We start from the raw sequence: 17,204 nt of genomic DNA on the forward strand, positions 1-17,204 counted from the left end.
AGCTGAGCTAGAATAGAAGTGATGGGGCAGTTAATTCCTTTTATGGACCCCTGTGTAGCTCAGGGAATTCACCAACCATGCACATGTGTTGGAATTTAGAGCCTCTTGGAGGAACAGGAGAAATGTAAGGGTGTGCTTCTGCTGCCAAGCTGCTTCACCTGGTATTGCACTGGGGTCACGTTGCCCCTCCTGTCCATGCAGAGTGCATGCTGGGGGCACGCGTCCTTCACTCTGGAGGAAAACCCAGAAGCAGGCGAGCCCAGGCCAGGCCAGTAGGTAACTCTGCTGCAGGGCCCCCACCCAGATGCTCACAGGTCAGACTATGTTGCTTGGTCAGAGGATCCCAGTTCACAGAACAGGTAACAAAAACAGCCTGCAGATGTTTTTCCACAGACCTAGATCCCAGACAGCTTAGGAAGCACTCAGAACACTCATTCAGAATCAAATCCTGAATTCCTTAATGAGACAAAAAATATGTTAAATTGTTTGGTGCTTTCTCCAACAATCCAATCAATTTTACGGGATTTGGCTCTAATTTTATTTTAAAGCAATCTATTTTTCCTATATAAATACAAAAAAAAAAAATCTCAGTTGCACATCAAAAAGCCATTTCCTACTCCCTGTGTTGTGTCAAGCATTCCATCCCTGTAGGTTGTTTCATTAACTCTATTCCCTTTGTTCACAGTGCAGTGTAGAGTTGGAGAATTCAGCAAAGGGAGAAAATGATTCAGTCGTCAAAATTACCGCTTCCAGTTCAGGATTATTGCTCATAATATTTTATCTGGACAGGCTCACACCAGACTTCAGTGGCTCAGAAAATAATGCTGCCCTGGTTAAAGCATTGTTACTCAGACCTCACACTGGTGTGAGGAATTTCAGTGCAAAGGAGATATTTTCATGGCACCGTAAGCTAGAAGGAAAACCATCTTTTCTTGAACTGTGCTTTTCCAAAATTCACTGAAGAGTTAGCACTAGTGTGGCTCTTATCCCCTTAGGGAGATTAACACACTACACCAGGAACAAATAAATAAATCATACATGGCTGTCAGAGAGACGTGGGAAAAGGATTTTTTTTTTTTTTTAGTGAAACTATTGGATCAAGTGACCTTGTTTCGACCTGGATTTGGGCAGAAGCCAGTCCCGGTGGAACAAACGTAAGAAGGCTGTACTTGAGATGGCTTTGGGGTTTTGCTTATTTTCTTTTTGTTGGGCAGAGTTTTAAAATAACAGAGAAAAATCAAACCCATTCGAATAACTGATGTATTTATTTTCTTATATACACTTAAATATGGCACATCTGACAGTAGTTGTACAATAGACACAAAATGATAATCGAAGCTGGACAGTAGATCAAATAACTCAGTGCTGAACCTATTAGAAGCCAAATCTGTACACTGAATTTCTGAAGAAAGTTTTACCCAGGAGCTGCATTGGCTAAGGATTCAGAGGCTAAGATTATCAAGTCTCAATTTCTGAAAGACTGGCTGGAGACTGTGTCTCTATTTCCAATATACCAGCTTCATCTTCCATAATGTAACATCGAACTGGCACTTTCCAATCTTTCTTCCATGCCAGCAATTCACTGGCTGTTACCTCTTAGAGAACAATTGCCAATGTCCCAGAGGATTCACTCGCAGTTAGTGATTACTCTAATAAATAAATGCAGACTAGATTAATTCTTCTGCTATTAATGTGGAAGATGTTCATGTTTACTATGGTTTGAAAGTCAGTGACAGCTACTTTGCAAAGCAGTGAATTCTTGAAGAATAGGGGAAGCTCAGTCAAGGAGTTTCTCTGCTTTGGGACCCATGAGAACCTCTCTTCTCCTTCGGACAACGACAATGCTTGGAGCACACTGGCTTGGCGGTTGGGCATGTTCTGGGTTGGGATGGACATCTGTCTTCACAACTGTTTATAAAGGATAAAGAAAGCAAAGAGAGAGAAGCATTGTAATATGATAATTCTTCACTGTCACATTCCTCAACTTTTTCATCATTGAACACTGCAATGCTCCCTAGACACCATTTGGGAAAGTGTTGACATCCTACAACGCAGGAAGACAAGAATTTGCTGGCTGACAATTATTGTCTACAGCAACGTCTTGTAGTTGTCCATTTGTCCACAGTTATGACCTACGTGATGCTTTCATTTCTTGAGAGCAGTCAAGTCCCAAGTGTCAGCACTGGACAGTGCTGCCATCAAACTCTGCAAAGTACCTTATCTCCACCTGATGCTTCAGCTTTGCTCCTTCAGGAATACTGGGCATAGATGTCTGGCATTAAAGTCCTGTGTCCAGATTATAGTAATTTCTAGAAGCCAAATTCATGTAAACAAATGATTACATTGCTCCCCTTCCACCTGTCTGAAGCACATAAACGACCAAGTCTTTCATGCTCACTTTCAGCTCTGCTGATTGCTTTGGCTATTTTTGTACTCGTCAACTATTTTGTTTGTCCTTATTTTCAAAGCTGAACCTGAAGATGCAAAGGTTGCTTCTTCCACAGAGTCTTCTCCATGGATGAACCTATGAGGTCTCTGAGAGTTGACCCTATGGGTGACCACTCAGGGAGCTGCAGCTCTGCCAAGGTACCTGGGGACACTGGATGTGGACTTTCCTTACATAAACTTTGAGACTGAGATACTGCAGGCTTGTGGGTCTCTACATGGGACCAAGGCTTTCTGAGAAATGTTAAAAATAAACTAATGCATGGAAACAGGTATTTTAAGAGTGTATTTTTTATCTGAGTCTTGGCACAGAAACCTCAAAACTAATTATACAAAAAAATTAGGGAAATGCATGAAGTATAGTAGCCCCAGAAAAACTTTACTGCTTCTCAGTGGAGTCAGAGCTGATCACGTGGATTTGTATGTGTTCAAAATTGCTTTAGGTCTAGCAAATCACTTGGTCTGAGGAATAAGGAATGTCCTGTGTGCTCTGTGGGCCAACTTAGGGAGCCTGTGTCCCTAAACATCCATGAGATTGCATTCAGCTGTCACAGAGAATACAGGATGGGCTCTGCCTACCTACAAATGCAAGACTCAGTATCTCACTGCAAAAACTAATTTCAGGTATGTAGTTTTAATCATCATTCCCTTAAGATTAGGGGAAAGAAAAGTAATAACTATTGATAGTTGAATATCAGCCTTGTCCAGATTTTTTTAAAACACAATTAAATAAACTTCAGATTCCTGAGGTAAGTATTATAAATATAATCTCCATTGTTATTATCTCCCTAACTTCAGCAAGGTATTTTATCCCAGCTGGACCTCCTTACCAATTCAGTACTTGCACTTCTAACATCTAGGCAAGCAAACTCAGATCTTGCAGTGTAGACACTGAATGACAAGGATCACTTACCTGCAGGTTTCAGCATGAAATATCTTGTGTTTTAGAGCACAGCTCTCCTGGCTCTCCCTACACAAATAGCAGCTGCAGTTCTCTTTACTTTGAAAGAAATCTGTGGGACACTTATGTCTACAGATGCATTCACAATTTTCTTCGTCAAATTCCATATGTTGTCCACACATAGCCAGCTCAGCAAGAGAAGGGAGTCCTGCAATAGCACATACATCTTTTAGCAGTAAGCTTTACATGACTAAATCCTGAGTTTGAAAAGACTAACTCTCTCTGTTCTCTAATCACTGGGACTCACACATGTACTCTCTGATAGATTCTAGACTTAAGAATTTCTGTTGTAATGTACAGTGCAGAAAAGGACTTGAGAGAATTGAGATGATTATTTTACTCTGCTATTTCTCATAAGTTGAACCCAACACAAAAATTTTTGAGGATGTATATTACAAGAGCCTAGTGTTATGTTTTGGAATGCATAAATCTTTACTGACAGCAAGTTTTAAAAAGAAAATCTCTAAAAGGATTTAGTCTATACCCATGACAAAAAGACACATCCATGCAAACTACCAGACCCCCTACAGACACACCACTACACATACACTGCAGAAATTTTTAAGGAATAATGTTATGTCTAGTAAGATGTAAGCTGGCCTAGCCCTTCAGCAAGGAGCACGTGCACACTTGTCAGATAAAAATAAAAGAAAATACTTTGTTTCAGAAACAAAACCCCAGCCAAGGGAACACACTGTCGAATACCTCATCTATCTTCCCTCAAAATACACATCTGGAGTACAATATGAAGCTAATCCTAGCAAAAAGGAAACACATTTTGTGAAAGCTTTATTAAAATGCAAGCAGCACATCCCCGGTCAAAGGTCATGGCATATAACATGTCACTGGGAAGGTAATTTCCTGTAGTTTTACAATTAGCTTTTGGATGTAACCTGTGGAATGTAACCTGCATCTGTGACCTCTGCCACCTGATCTCAGTGGCACACTACTTGAAAGAAACCTTCGTTATTGTTTACTTAATGCTGGAAAACCAATATGCAGACAGAATAAAACCCAAGGCCTACTGGAAGGCAGGAAAGAATCTGCCTAAAATTCTTGGAAGACAAACTCTTTCCTTGAGGTGATAAAGCTCAGCCTGTTTGAAGTGGTGCAGAATATTTCGATCTCACTTTGTTTCAACCTCAAAGACAGATTTTAAGTTATTTTGTCCCAGACACTTGCCAAACACAATGTACTTCAGAGAATCATATTTTTTCTGAGGAAGTATTGAGTCTAGTTCAACGAAAGCTATAATTCAATGAGCCACAAATTTTAATGCTCCAAGCTGACCTTACAAAAGGCTAAGTTAAGAGAACTCTTGCTATTCACAGTCATTTGGACTTAATCTGAAATACAGAGTACTAATCCTTTCTTGAGTGAAAAGTCTGACTTGATTTTAACCGCCTAACCTGATGGTCAGAGAATCTGGTCCAGAGTAAGAAAAAATCCAACAGAAACCACTATGCAACTGATTTCTTGCTTATTAACATTAGGATTTCTTAATCAGCAGACCAGTTTATGAGGTTATTTAGTTTTATTTTAGTTTGCAAGTCTAGAAATTGCTCGCCAACTTGCCTTATTCTTATCCAAAGCCTTGGATTCTTTTGCTTGGTGCGTGTAGGTTAAACCACAAAGGCAGGGTTTCCTTCTGTGTTTGTCTGCTCTAGTGCTATGACTGTGTTATTTTGACCAGTACAATTTCCTGAGAAAAACAGTTTCTAAAATCCTTAAACAGGACTTGGAGAAAATTTAGCTTCTCTTAATATTTTTTGTTAGTCAGTATCTTTAGATTTATGCAGTTACCACCCAGAATATTTCCTGCAAATTTCTTTGACAGATTAAAAATTTACAGGAGAAGCAGAGGATGAAGTTTCCCTTCTACAAATTTTACCCTGTTCTATTTCCTTCCCCAGACCTGGAGGTGTATACACACGTACTCCTGAGTACATAGGACATATCAGTTTCAAAGCCTCCTAAATAACTTAATATATCATAAAAATACTCAAATACTTTGAAAGTTCATATAATTTTTGGCGCTGACTATAGCTAACAGGCACAGCTGATTTTACCTATCTTATTCCTTATTAATTCCCTTCTTAAGAATTTCCCACAATAAATATTCAGCACCTGCTCCATGCAATATATTCCAGGGCATTTTTTTTTCTACAGTTAAAAAGTTTTCATTAATGCCCATCTTACAATTTAAGGCCCCTGTAAAATAAAAATGTATTCAGGGTGCCTACTTCACAAACTCTTTAAATACTTTCCTATGTCTTAGTCAGGTTGCTAATATAGGGAGAGCAAAACATCCAAGCAAAAAGCATGAGATGGGGGTAAACACGAGTGTTTATTTTCAGCTGAGTTTCCACACTGTAATCCAAGTATATTTGGGGATGTGGAATAAAAGCTGTATCTCTCTATGGAAAACAAAGTGAGAAAAAACCCAAAATGATACACAAGCAGCTTGGAGATAGTATGCAAAAGTGTCTGTTTGTCATTTTGTCTTTACCTTCACGTCTATTGGAGTGCTGTGTGTCTATAACACATTCACATTTGTCACTATCCCAGATCCATCCATTATGGCAAAATTTGTTGGTAAAGGGGCATCTAGGAGAAAAACAAAATTGAGATAAAAATTAAAACAAAACTAAAAATGATTAGGTGCATCGGTGTAGTCATTTGGCAAAAAGAACCTGCTACTTTGCTGGGTCTGCCACTTGTACTACATGAAGGCTTGGCATCTGTGTGCATTGCTGCTGCAAAGAGAAAAACTTGGGACTGGGTGGCTCTGCTGATAGGGTTGAGCTGTCTGGCTCCCAGCAACTACAAGAAGCAAGTAAAGCACGTATTTCAAATTACAGCCTTAAGAAATGGCTACAATTGTGCAGCTCCACTTTTCCATAAAACAGCATTATCCCACCCAGGGTAGTCTTTGTCTTGTAGTATTTGTGCCATGTAACTGTATATTCAATTTTGCCATTCTGCCAGAAGGTGCAGCTCCATTTTGAATTTGACTATGCTTAATGGACTATTTCAACATCAGAGAAGGCCAGTTTGACTTTGAGGCCATTTTCTCTGGGACAGCAACTCACAAAGTGAAGGAAAGCTGAGGTATTTCTGTATTTGTCTAGGAAGAGAATTTAGAGTGGCCAACTCTAAATTTAGAGCGGCCAACAGGAGGGAGGGCTGGAGTGGCTTTGCTGAAATGGCACCTCTGCCCTGCCCAGATGTCCAACTGAAGGGCAATTATGGGACAAGTCCATACACAGGGCTTGACAGAGACATCCAAGCTGTCTTCCAATGAGTCATTCAGGCTATTTGTGTTTCTAGAGTCTTTGTTAAATTGATGTAGCCTATTCTCACCAGGGCACAAGTATGAAGTTATTTTGGAGTTAGATGTGAGGTCACTTTTCTCCAGCCCATGAGCCTGACAGGTGCAAACCAGGACTGGACCAAAAAGTGAAAAGCCATGATTCACATTGATTGTGACCTGGCGTGCCATAAGGTATGGCAGAGGGCTTTAGCTTGAGCACATAATTCACTGTGCCCTGGCTAAATAATGCATGAATAGAGTTGCTGTGTCAAGTTGAAAAAGTCTGCACACATACCCAAAAAGCTCCAGTGGAGCATAGTGCTAATATGTGCACTTTGAGTCCCTGCTCAAGCACCTAAATGTCTTAGTGACTCCAGATGCTGCTGAACTAGCCTGCAGTTTTTTGGATTCTGGTGTCCATTCACTTATAATTCACCAGATTTAGTAAAACTTTCTAACCCCAAGTGATAATCAAGTTATTCGGAAAAACTGTTGGGATAACAGAAAGAGAATGGACCATTATAAAAAAATAATTAGAACACATGTAGAAGTTTGCAAATGAGGGAACTTACCCATCTTCTTCTGGGTACTGGACAGATCTTCGTATGATGGTATACTGGTGGTGCTGGGTATTTGATGTACATTTACAGCCTGTGTGATTGGCAATTTTGATGGGCACAGGCTCAGGAACACTTGTCAAGGGAACCGAGATCTCAAAGAGCTAGGTGGGTGAAATAATATTTATTTTTCAGTTTCCATTATGCAGTTAATATTTTGAGTTTTAAATAAAAATGTCTTATTCTTTGACATCATTTTTGCCACCCTTGCTCTTTTCTAGAGATAGTTACCATAAGTATAAATGAGCAGAAGTGCACTGAGAGTTTTGAAGAGTAACCAATGCCCACCAAAGTAGGAACTTGCCAAAACGGTGGTCCTAGTACTGTATTAACAGCTATTAAACACCCAAGACCACTCAAAATTGTTTGCAAACAAACTCAAAAACCTCTTCTGGATGCTAGGGACAAATGGAAGAGGTAGGTGTTGGGAACTTTGTTATATCATCAGTTGAATCTCGACCACTTATGAAGACAGCTATTTAACTGTCCTTAGGTATAATCACAGTATGCATCTTTAGGGGCCTAACTGAACCCCCACAGCCTCCTGAGAGAGGGAAAAAATAGGTCTAAATAGAGGAAAGTTCATTCTGCTTCAGCTGGATTTCTGCAGGGAATCATCCCAGAAACATCTCTCTGTTGACTATAGCAGGAGCTTAAGAAACAAAGCAGCCTGTCTTCAGTGCCTCCAAACTGTTAAGGGTAATGTTTGAGTAGCCCCGTGGAGGCTTTGATTTCTTGGGCAGCTACGTGTAGGAGCTGTTGAAATGATCCACATCCCCTCTGCCTCCCAGACCAGCTTCCTTCCCATGGAAACTAAAACACTGGGTACATCTTGGTGTGCCAGCATGTCTTGGCTTAATGCTGCATCCACGTGCAGAGACTGAGTATTCCTACGCCGGAGTGCTTAGACATTTAAACTTAGGATTTTTAGTATCTAACTTCAGGTGGCATTAATATCCTTCAGTGGATATTATACACCAAGGAAAGAAAAAATGCTCTTACTACGATGGGAATATGGGAATAATTCCATTAGGTGAGTAAATCTGGACTGATGGTGGTGTATCCAAAAGTGGAACTTAGTTGGGGGCTTTTGAGGGAATGCTTATTTTGAAGGATGCTAAAGGAATGCTACACTCTGCAGAACTGCAGTTTTTCAACAAACTTATGAACTGCTGCTCAAAAAACACATAAATAAATAAATACTTTTTAGCCTGACCTAGCTCTCTGAGCTGATGGGATGTCTTTTGTGTGTGGCCAACAGCTCATAAGAGCTTTCTCCTTCTGGTGTGGAATGAAAGCAATTAATGAGCATTGACGCAAGAAGGACAGGCCCTGATTTATTTTACTCCAGCTATATTCCAGCACAACCAGACACAGTGGAATTACATTCCAACAGACACGAAATAAATACAGAAGTGAATTGGATCTGTTCCCCATGAAGGCTTCAATTTTCTTTTTAAAACAACTGCCCTTGATCTTTGTTCTGATTTAAAGAAAAGCCTTTTTCGTAAGTAGAACTTCATTTATTATACCAAGTCAAGTAGGAATGCACAAGATGAAGTTTCCTGTGCTTCTTCTGTGGGTATAAATCATAGAATCATAGAAAGGCTTGGGTTGGAAGAGACCTTAGAGATCATGTATTTCCCCCCACCCCCGCCCCGGCCTCCATGAGCAGAGATGCCACCCACTAGATCAGATTGCTGATCAACACAGATGGTTTCATCCATAGAGCAGGCTGAGAGCACTAAACTTGGAGCTCTGCTCAGCCACCCACGGGAGCAAGATATCTCTGTACATAGCCTGTAGTGGGAATCTACAGAAAGAAGCTTTCTGGCTACTCTGTGCTCACTTTTTTGGCATTGGCCATTAAAACTGGGTTATTGCATGTTGTAACTAATTAGTAATTGATGATTCGTTTAAGCCTTTCTTTTCCTAAGTGACTTGTTATTTGGGACATTCAGATCCTGAGGCATTCTAATTAAGAGCATCTGGTCTCTCTTGATGAAAATGTGTCCTTTTCTGGATCACAAAATTGCACATCCAAAATTATTAGCCAGCCTTCTTGGCACAGTAATGTTGAAATGCAGTGGCCCCACACAACAAAATTTCTTGGGGTCTCTCTTAAACCTTTGATACAGAGGATTCCCATGAGCCAATACTTTCAAGGTCTCCCCGGTCCAAGTTACAATACATTAAAGAAGGATTAAACTTCTTAACATCACATGAGCCTGCAGTCACTTTCTCAAGGCCTGATTTTCCATTTCTACGCGTATATAATTCATGTCTAAGAATGCAACATGAATGTAAAATGCTATTACACATGCTGAATTCACTCTGCATGGATAAAAAATTAATTCTTCTGTTTGTTATGATAGTGCAGACAGATCTTTCATAACAGGATCTCAGAAACCAAACATCCTTCTTCCCCTCCCTTTTTGGAGAGCCAGGGTAAAAAGAAAACAGATGAATAGTCTCATTTACCGTTTTCGACACGTAAGTTGTACTTGTATTCATGCAGCTCAGACTCTCCTCATTGCAGCAGCCTCCACATCTGAACACATTCACACAGGGGGGCTTGAAAAATTTGTTGGTTGTTGTACCCAGCTCTTTGGCAACTTCCACACAGGTTTCCCTTGGCACACATTGAGTCTTTTGCCATTCCTCATCTATTACTGGAGAAAACACCATTTTTATGAGTAATTATGTCAAAGTTAAACCTCTTGATTAGTGAAGCAGAAGCATTATTTAAACAAAAATGAAGTGCTGGCAGGCCTTTTGCACTTACTTGGATCAATTTGCACTTACTTGGATCAATCTAAGGATCAGAGAGAGTCTGATTTCAAAATTATCCCAGTAACTTACACCAGCTTACTGGCAGAGATTGTTGCATTTATCCACCTTTAGATTTCAATGCAGATGACCAAAATCTCTATTAATTCTGGCGGGTTAGGTACAGCTGCATCGATTTCCCCTAGCTGAGAGTCCCCCAGCTTCACATTGTCTGAAAAAACTGCTCCCCACCCTGTTCCCCTTCACTCCAGGGTCACCTTTCTTTTGGTCATTTTATCCTCACTCTGCATGTACACCACCACAGACTCTCAGTAGAGCACGGGCCCAAGTGCAAAAGCACCTTAATGATCAGCAGATTCTGGTCAGAGGGTATTAATACTCCTGCTGGATGTCAGCCAGTGAGCAGTGTTTCCAAACTGCCTAAGGAAATCCAAGACAAACAGTCTCACACCTCAGTACCATCAGGGGGTTCAAGTTTGAATAACAGGAATATGAATTCAAGCATAATCTGTCTATTCAAAACCCTGTGACATCTTTCAAATACTGAATTGTTGTAGACTAGTAGACTAGAGTTGACTGATCTGTCACATTCTGACTGTAAGAAGAAATAATGCATTAACTGATTAAACCAGACAGAGAAAACAGTGACATTTACATAATACAATCCTGAGTCTTGTCAAGAAGTGGCCCTGCTTTTTTTGGCTTTTGCTTACCTGATTCAAGTTATGAAATTACCTAAGAGTCATCAATGCTTATGCTTTAAGTTCTCCTTAAAATTATGAAAAACATTTTTCCTGTCTGCCCTTGTCCGTCAGGCTTATGAAAGATCAAAGACAACTTCTACACTATCAAAAAAAATGCTCTCTCTTCCATTGTAGTCCACCTTCCTAATATTGTGAAAAGAGTGCCTAAGTTTACAGGGAAGTTCTGAGGAAAGAATCTGAAATAATTTTAACCTACATATTATACCTCGCCTTCAGATGAGCATTTACTTTTTTCCCTTTCCTACCTGACTTTCCTTCTTTTTTTTTTTTTTTACTTTTTCTTCAACTGAGTGTGTATATTTAAATCATTTTGTTTATTCCTACAGTCCTTCCCCTGGGATTGATTCACTCCCTTTCCTAGTCATGAAAAGAGTACAGGAAATAAGAGCCTGGGGTCCGAATTCTGATTTTACAACATAAATTAAGAGAAGAATCATTGAAATGAATAAAATTTTCTAGAGTAATGTTAGTCTATCAAAATAGCAATCTAATCCTAGCCTTAAAATAGAAAATAAAGTGTTTGCCAAAGTCATTATGGTATGTGCATGTAATCACTTCAGATGTCACTTCAATGAGTGTAAGCAGTGATGACCTTTCCAACAGAACACATCCTCACTTTATTAACCACTTCTTTAGCAGAAGGGCTGTTATAGGAATTAGGTGTCTTGTTCAGAAGCATCATGGTCACCCTGATCTTTCCTGTGAGCAAGCACAGGGCAGTTGCTGAAAAAATTGGCTCTGATAAGGACTCCAGCTTGAAAGTGCTGCAGTTCTTAGTTAGCTGAGCTGCTCAGAGGAGGCTGTGGTTAGACAAAGTGATGCAAACTTTCAGTGAATTCATTGTTAAAGCACTAGAAAGGAGGAATAAAGTCCTGAATTTACCCTTCTGGAGTTTAGGGTGCTGTGGAAGATGGTCTAGTGAAACAATGATGAGTCTCGATCCAGCCCTCTCATCAAAACTCTTAAAACAAAACAGATGGCCTTGGCATAAAGGTCACTATTTAATGACTGGGAAGGGTGTGGGAAAGAAATACATGTTTGTAGGCTTGGGTTTTTTTAAAAGGAGCTTTAGTACCTTGAATGTACTAAGATATTAGAACAAATGTCGTTTCTGCCCTGGGATAATTTCACTTTGGATGGAAGAATGGAGACAAGGACCCAATAGGCTTTTTTAAAAAATCTTGAATTTCAGTGACTTGCCTTTAAATGAGAAAGCTGACATCTCTGTGTCTAGAGTTAGACTTTCAAAGGGAAAATAGGAAGCAACCTAATAGCTATTTCAAGTAGAAAATTGTATCTATATGACTACAGTCATAGAACCACAGAACAGTTTGGGTTGGAAGGGACCTTAAAGGTCCTCTAGCTCCAACCCTACTGTCATGGGCGGGCACACCTCCCACTAGACCAGGTTGCTTCGAGCTCCATCCAGCCTGGCCTTGAGCACTTCTAGGGATGGGGCCCCCACAATTTCTCTGGGCAACCTGTTCCAGTGCCTCACCACCTTCACAGTAAAGAATTTCTTCCTAGTATCTAATCTAAACCTATTCTCTTTCAGCTTAAAGCCATTCCCCCTTGTCCTGTCACTACATGTCCTTGGAAAAAGTTCCTCTCTATCTCTCTTGTAGTCCCGTTTATGTACTGGAAGGCTACAATTATATCTCCACTTAGCCTTCTCTTCTCCAGGCTTAGCAGCCCCAAGTCTCTTAGTCTGTCTTCATAGGAGAGATGCTCCAGCTCTGTGACAATCTCAAATTAGTCACAGCACACTAAATGGCATTCTGACTTTATTACCTCAACATTATTTACGTTATAAATAAATACATACATATTTACATTATAAATACTAAATTATATTATTCTTCCAGTGAAAAATGCCCATTTCAATATGTCCTGCCTCAGTAACACCTGATAACATCTTCTTTTGTCATGCTGTTTTGACAAAAGGAATATTTTAATTTTGCAGAAATGCTGGTGCTCACTAAATGATCAATAGTGAAAGTTACAGAGAATTCTATAATTTAATAGAGAATGACAGCATTTGACACTGGGTACCACTTCAAATAACTCTATGGATTTTTAATGCTGCTGACTAGAATTATAAAGGTATATAAACAAAATGTTTATCATTAATTAAAGCCATCTTAATTGTTCCAAAGGTGTGTATTTTATTTCACTTGTTTTCTGTACAAAATTTCTATGAGAAGTTTTAAAACATGCCTGTGATGTGAAAGCCCTCTTCAGACTGGCACTTGTATATGCATTTCCGTGCTGTGGCTCAGAGAAGCAGTTTACGGCCTTTGCTCAGACATAATTTAGCTGAATAATGGTGTGTGAATGTGGCCGAAGTTGTTGTAAAAGTGGTATTGGAACAGGATCAGCAACATCTGATTGTCCACAAGGAAAGCGATATGATCATATCACTTCAGGGTAAAGACAACAAAAAAGATTAGCTTTGTCTGTCCTTCATTAGTCTACAGTGTAGCTTTGCTGTAGAATATCCATTTGCTAGACCAAAATATAGTAACTGATCCTTTATTTTATATCCATGAACATGTAATGTCTTTTGAGTCTTTCAGCTACAAGGAATAAAATTCATTTTTGCTCCAGATGAGGGAGTAGATTGTGATTCTCAACTTTCAGTTGCTGTTTGGTTGCTTCAAGATCTGCTTTTCTCTGAGGAAACTTCCTCAAATAGATTGAGGTTAGGACAATACCTTCTTTCTCTCAATTCCCACCCAGATGCTGCTGCTGATGCAGTGCCTTGTATCAGAGCACACCTAATAAAAAAGGGATTTCTATGCCTGCAGTAAAGTTTATTCATTTCTGCTTGCAAGCAAATTCTGAGATATAGCACAATGCTGCTGGCTGGCCCCTTTGCCAATCATTCTGACTCAGTCTTTGCACACTGACTTCTCCTTTTTTGGACTGACAAATCCCTGCATGGTACAGGGAGGTGTACTCAGACTGTTGTCTGACGTTTCTTCATACACAGTCATTTTCCATTAATGCCCTGTTGTTTCCAGTATGGGTGTATTCTAGGAAGCCCCTTGTATTTAACACTTTGCTGCACAAGAATCAGGGGACTTGAAGCTGAGATCAGGCTCATCCACAAACCTGCACCTACCTTTCAGTGTGTCGATGTCATAGAAAGCAGCAGCAAATCTGGTCGAGCGATGTGATGCAGAGCGTGAGTCTAAATTGGCCAGACTCTTGAGTTTTAGCCTGCATTTCCACAGCTTCCAGTCCTCAGAGTGAGTAATGTGAAGCAGCTCTTCCAGGCTGGATGCTCTCCTAATCTGCTGTTCTGATCGCTCCAATGCTGACAGAGATGTCCTCTGGAAGGAAAGGGCGAAGTCAGAAAGCTGGAACTTTACAGCCTGTCCCCAGTGCATGGAGCACTTGTACCAAACGACAGCACATTACTGAGGACATCTGAGTACCTGGGAAAACAGCAGCACATAGAGATGTCCAGGGCTTTGACAGTGTGCAGCACCAGACTGATCTGCAGGATTTGTGCCTGTATAAATTGGGAAGGGGAGATAACCACTTCATCACAGCCCTCAGAGCTATTTGACAAATGCAGACCTTACTGTGTCCCGGGTCCACAGGTAACCTGGCAGACAGTGATCACATCACTGCTGTGCCTGAGCTGGCCAGTCATGCCAGCATGAATCACAGGTCACCCCTATAGGCAACTCGAATGAGTTCAGCTGGTGAGCCCAATCCATGTGCCTTTGCAAAAAGCCACCTCAAGGTGCCAGAAGTCTGGTTCCAGCCATGAGACACCACTGCAGGTCTGGTGATACATCTGGAAGCTGCACTAAGTACAAGGGCCCATCCACATGGCAGGCAAACATAGCATTCAACATGCTGCAAAGTGCAGGATGCATCTGCCTTCTTACTAGTGTTTGGGTCATTCCCAAGTCAGCCAACATGGCCTCATGTCCAGCCTCAGGGCTGTGGCTGTGCAGCAGCATTAGCACGGTCATTGCATTTTCCACCTGTATGAGTCCATGACCATATCTTCTCTTACTGGAGAAGACTTCTTACAAAGACCTACCTCATCAGTTTAAAGTTGATATTCACTTTAAAAATAGCTGTTTAACACTTAATATAGCACAGTACCCCATAACAATACTGGTTTCTTTTGGCTGCTGCTTTCTGACATCTGTGTTTGTGCCTTTATCAAGGCATTGAGAATTTATTTCCACTGACTCACCAGATCTGCTGAAAACATTGCCTCCAACCCAAGTAAAAGGTTATCTTTGTAAATGTCTGTGTTGCACTGGACTGGTGCTCTCTCAGCTGTATTCCCTGGTCATACAGTGAGCTGTATTTTTTGACATGAAAATAAAGGGATGCAGTGCCAGCTGTCATAATAAAATGCCAGCTCTTAAAAGCAGAGCTGCAGTACAGGAGGCTGTCGATGAGATGTACAGCAGACAGAAGTCTGAACTGGTAGCAAGCGAGTGCTCTGTATAGGACTGGGGAAGGGGTGGGGAAAGCGTGACCTATAAGAGGAAGATTTTTAGATGAGATCTGAAACCCAGGCACTGAGTGCATGTTACTTGTTATTAAAACATCTGTGGCATTTATTTTGCAACGATACAGATGTTAGCCTGTACATACGGGCCAAGTTCGTTTTTGGGTAATTACCTTCCACTGACCTAAAATTCCCTGTGTAGTTAACTCAGAATAAGTTATTTGCTCTCCTTTTATGCCCATACAGAACATTATACTGTGCTCTAGCAAGCTGCCATGTTTCATTATAGAGATGGCTGCTTCATAGGTGAATGATTTCTCATGCATTTCATATGTGGTAAAAACTGGAAACCCTATCTCAGTACTTATGGAATAATAGCTCAGAAGGAATGTGAATACTTAGCAACAGTAACTGAATTTCAAGATAATTTTACAAACAAGATGCCCAGAATTTTGCTGATCCAGGAAAGCTGAAATTCGGCTCGAGGTCAATGTGTCAAGACTTATTTTTTCTAAGAACCACAGCTTATATTCACTCCCATTCACAAACTTTCCTTGATCTTGCAAAACATGCAAGTGTAGGACCAGCACTGGCATGGTAATGGGACCAAAGATTTCAAAACTGAACTCTATTACCCATTGACTTTTTTTTCTCTCTGTTTGTGGTAAAAAATATGTTCTACTAGACTGAATTTGCAGAGAACCTGTAAAATGAGATGAAAGTATTCTGTAACTCAGAAGACATATCCCTGCACTTCTTATAAGAGTTAGTAGTTTGGAACAACTAGCTTTTCCATTTCTTTTACTTACATATCAAGGGGTTTTATTAATCATAGAATCATAGTATTGTTAAGGTTGGAAAAGACCTCTAAGATCATCAAGTCCAACTGTCAGGCCAGCACCACTACCATTTTCACCACTAAACCTGATTCTTATCCTGATTCTTATATCAACAAAAGAAGTTTTAAACCTAAGATGAAAGAGTACAGAAAAAATAGACATGCCTCCTCATGATAAGCAAAGATATCTGGTTTTGTCTAAAGCAAGAATTTGTACTGTTTTAGGGGGGGTTATATTTTTAAAGCTATACAAATTCCTTAGTATGGACAGAATACACTGAAATTAACTAACTTTATGCCTTCACAAATACTATTGTATAAAAAGGTGATTAGTAGAGGTCATTATTATACCAAAAAAATGCATCTCCAATAGGATTTGAATTCTGACAATTAAAAAAACCCATCTCTGATATTGATGCATCATAGTGGTACTGACAAAGCTACCTATGTATTCAGGTTGTTCCTTCTCTTACTGGTTTTCATATGATGGGAATTGGAGAGTATGGTCAAAGGAAATGAAAGGAGCAGTACTCATTACAAAATTGCCTCTGCAGTCATCAGAAATGTATCCTAATAAACTAAATCATGATTGTCCAAAACTCATGCAGAGCCCTCAGAACTGGAAGTTATCATTTCTCTGTCAGATCCAGCTCTCCTCAACATTGCCTGGGCTATTCAGCTGGGCTATCTGTTGCCCTACTCTCTTCATGTTTCCTAACACCTATTCAAGCTCTGCAGTTTGATGGCATAGCCTGTTTCCTAACATGACACCACTAGAATAATTGTATTCCTTCTTCTTATATTTGACTTCTTCCTCAGGGGAACAGATTTTACAGATGACTTTATAACTTCTTCACAGGATTCCCTATCCAGTATAGAATTTCCTGATGCCCTTTCCCACAACAACAACAGCACTAAGATAAAGTATGGTCTGTGCCTCTGAGCATTGCTGACACTGGACAAGACGGCGAGCTGAAGGCACTGCTGAAGGCT

General features: G+C 40.2%; 1 protein-coding gene across 1 annotated transcript in view; it reads right to left on the minus strand.

Moving 5' to 3' along the window:
* Positions 1 to 1,243: 1,243 nt before the first annotated feature.
* VEGFD (vascular endothelial growth factor D) overlaps positions 1,244 to 17,204 on the minus strand; it is a 30,395-nt gene continuing 14,434 nt past the window's right edge. Inside the window, exons 2-7 of the mRNA XM_017812357.1 lie at positions 14,015 to 14,225; positions 9,818 to 10,008; positions 7,292 to 7,440; positions 5,916 to 6,013; positions 3,359 to 3,554; positions 1,244 to 1,908 (exon numbers count right to left, since the gene is read on the minus strand). Of these exons, the coding sequence (XP_017667846.1) occupies positions 1,782 to 1,908; positions 3,359 to 3,554; positions 5,916 to 6,013; positions 7,292 to 7,440; positions 9,818 to 10,008; positions 14,015 to 14,225 (972 nt within the window). The 3' untranslated portion in view covers positions 1,244 to 1,781. The remainder of the gene's footprint in view (positions 1,909 to 3,358; positions 3,555 to 5,915; positions 6,014 to 7,291; positions 7,441 to 9,817; positions 10,009 to 14,014; positions 14,226 to 17,204) is intronic.

Source organism: Lepidothrix coronata, unplaced genomic scaffold (genome assembly GCF_001604755.1).
Source record: "Lepidothrix coronata isolate B3197 unplaced genomic scaffold, Lepidothrix_coronata-1.0 Scaffold35, whole genome shotgun sequence".
NCBI classification, from domain to species: Eukaryota; Metazoa; Chordata; class Aves; order Passeriformes; family Pipridae; genus Lepidothrix; species Lepidothrix coronata.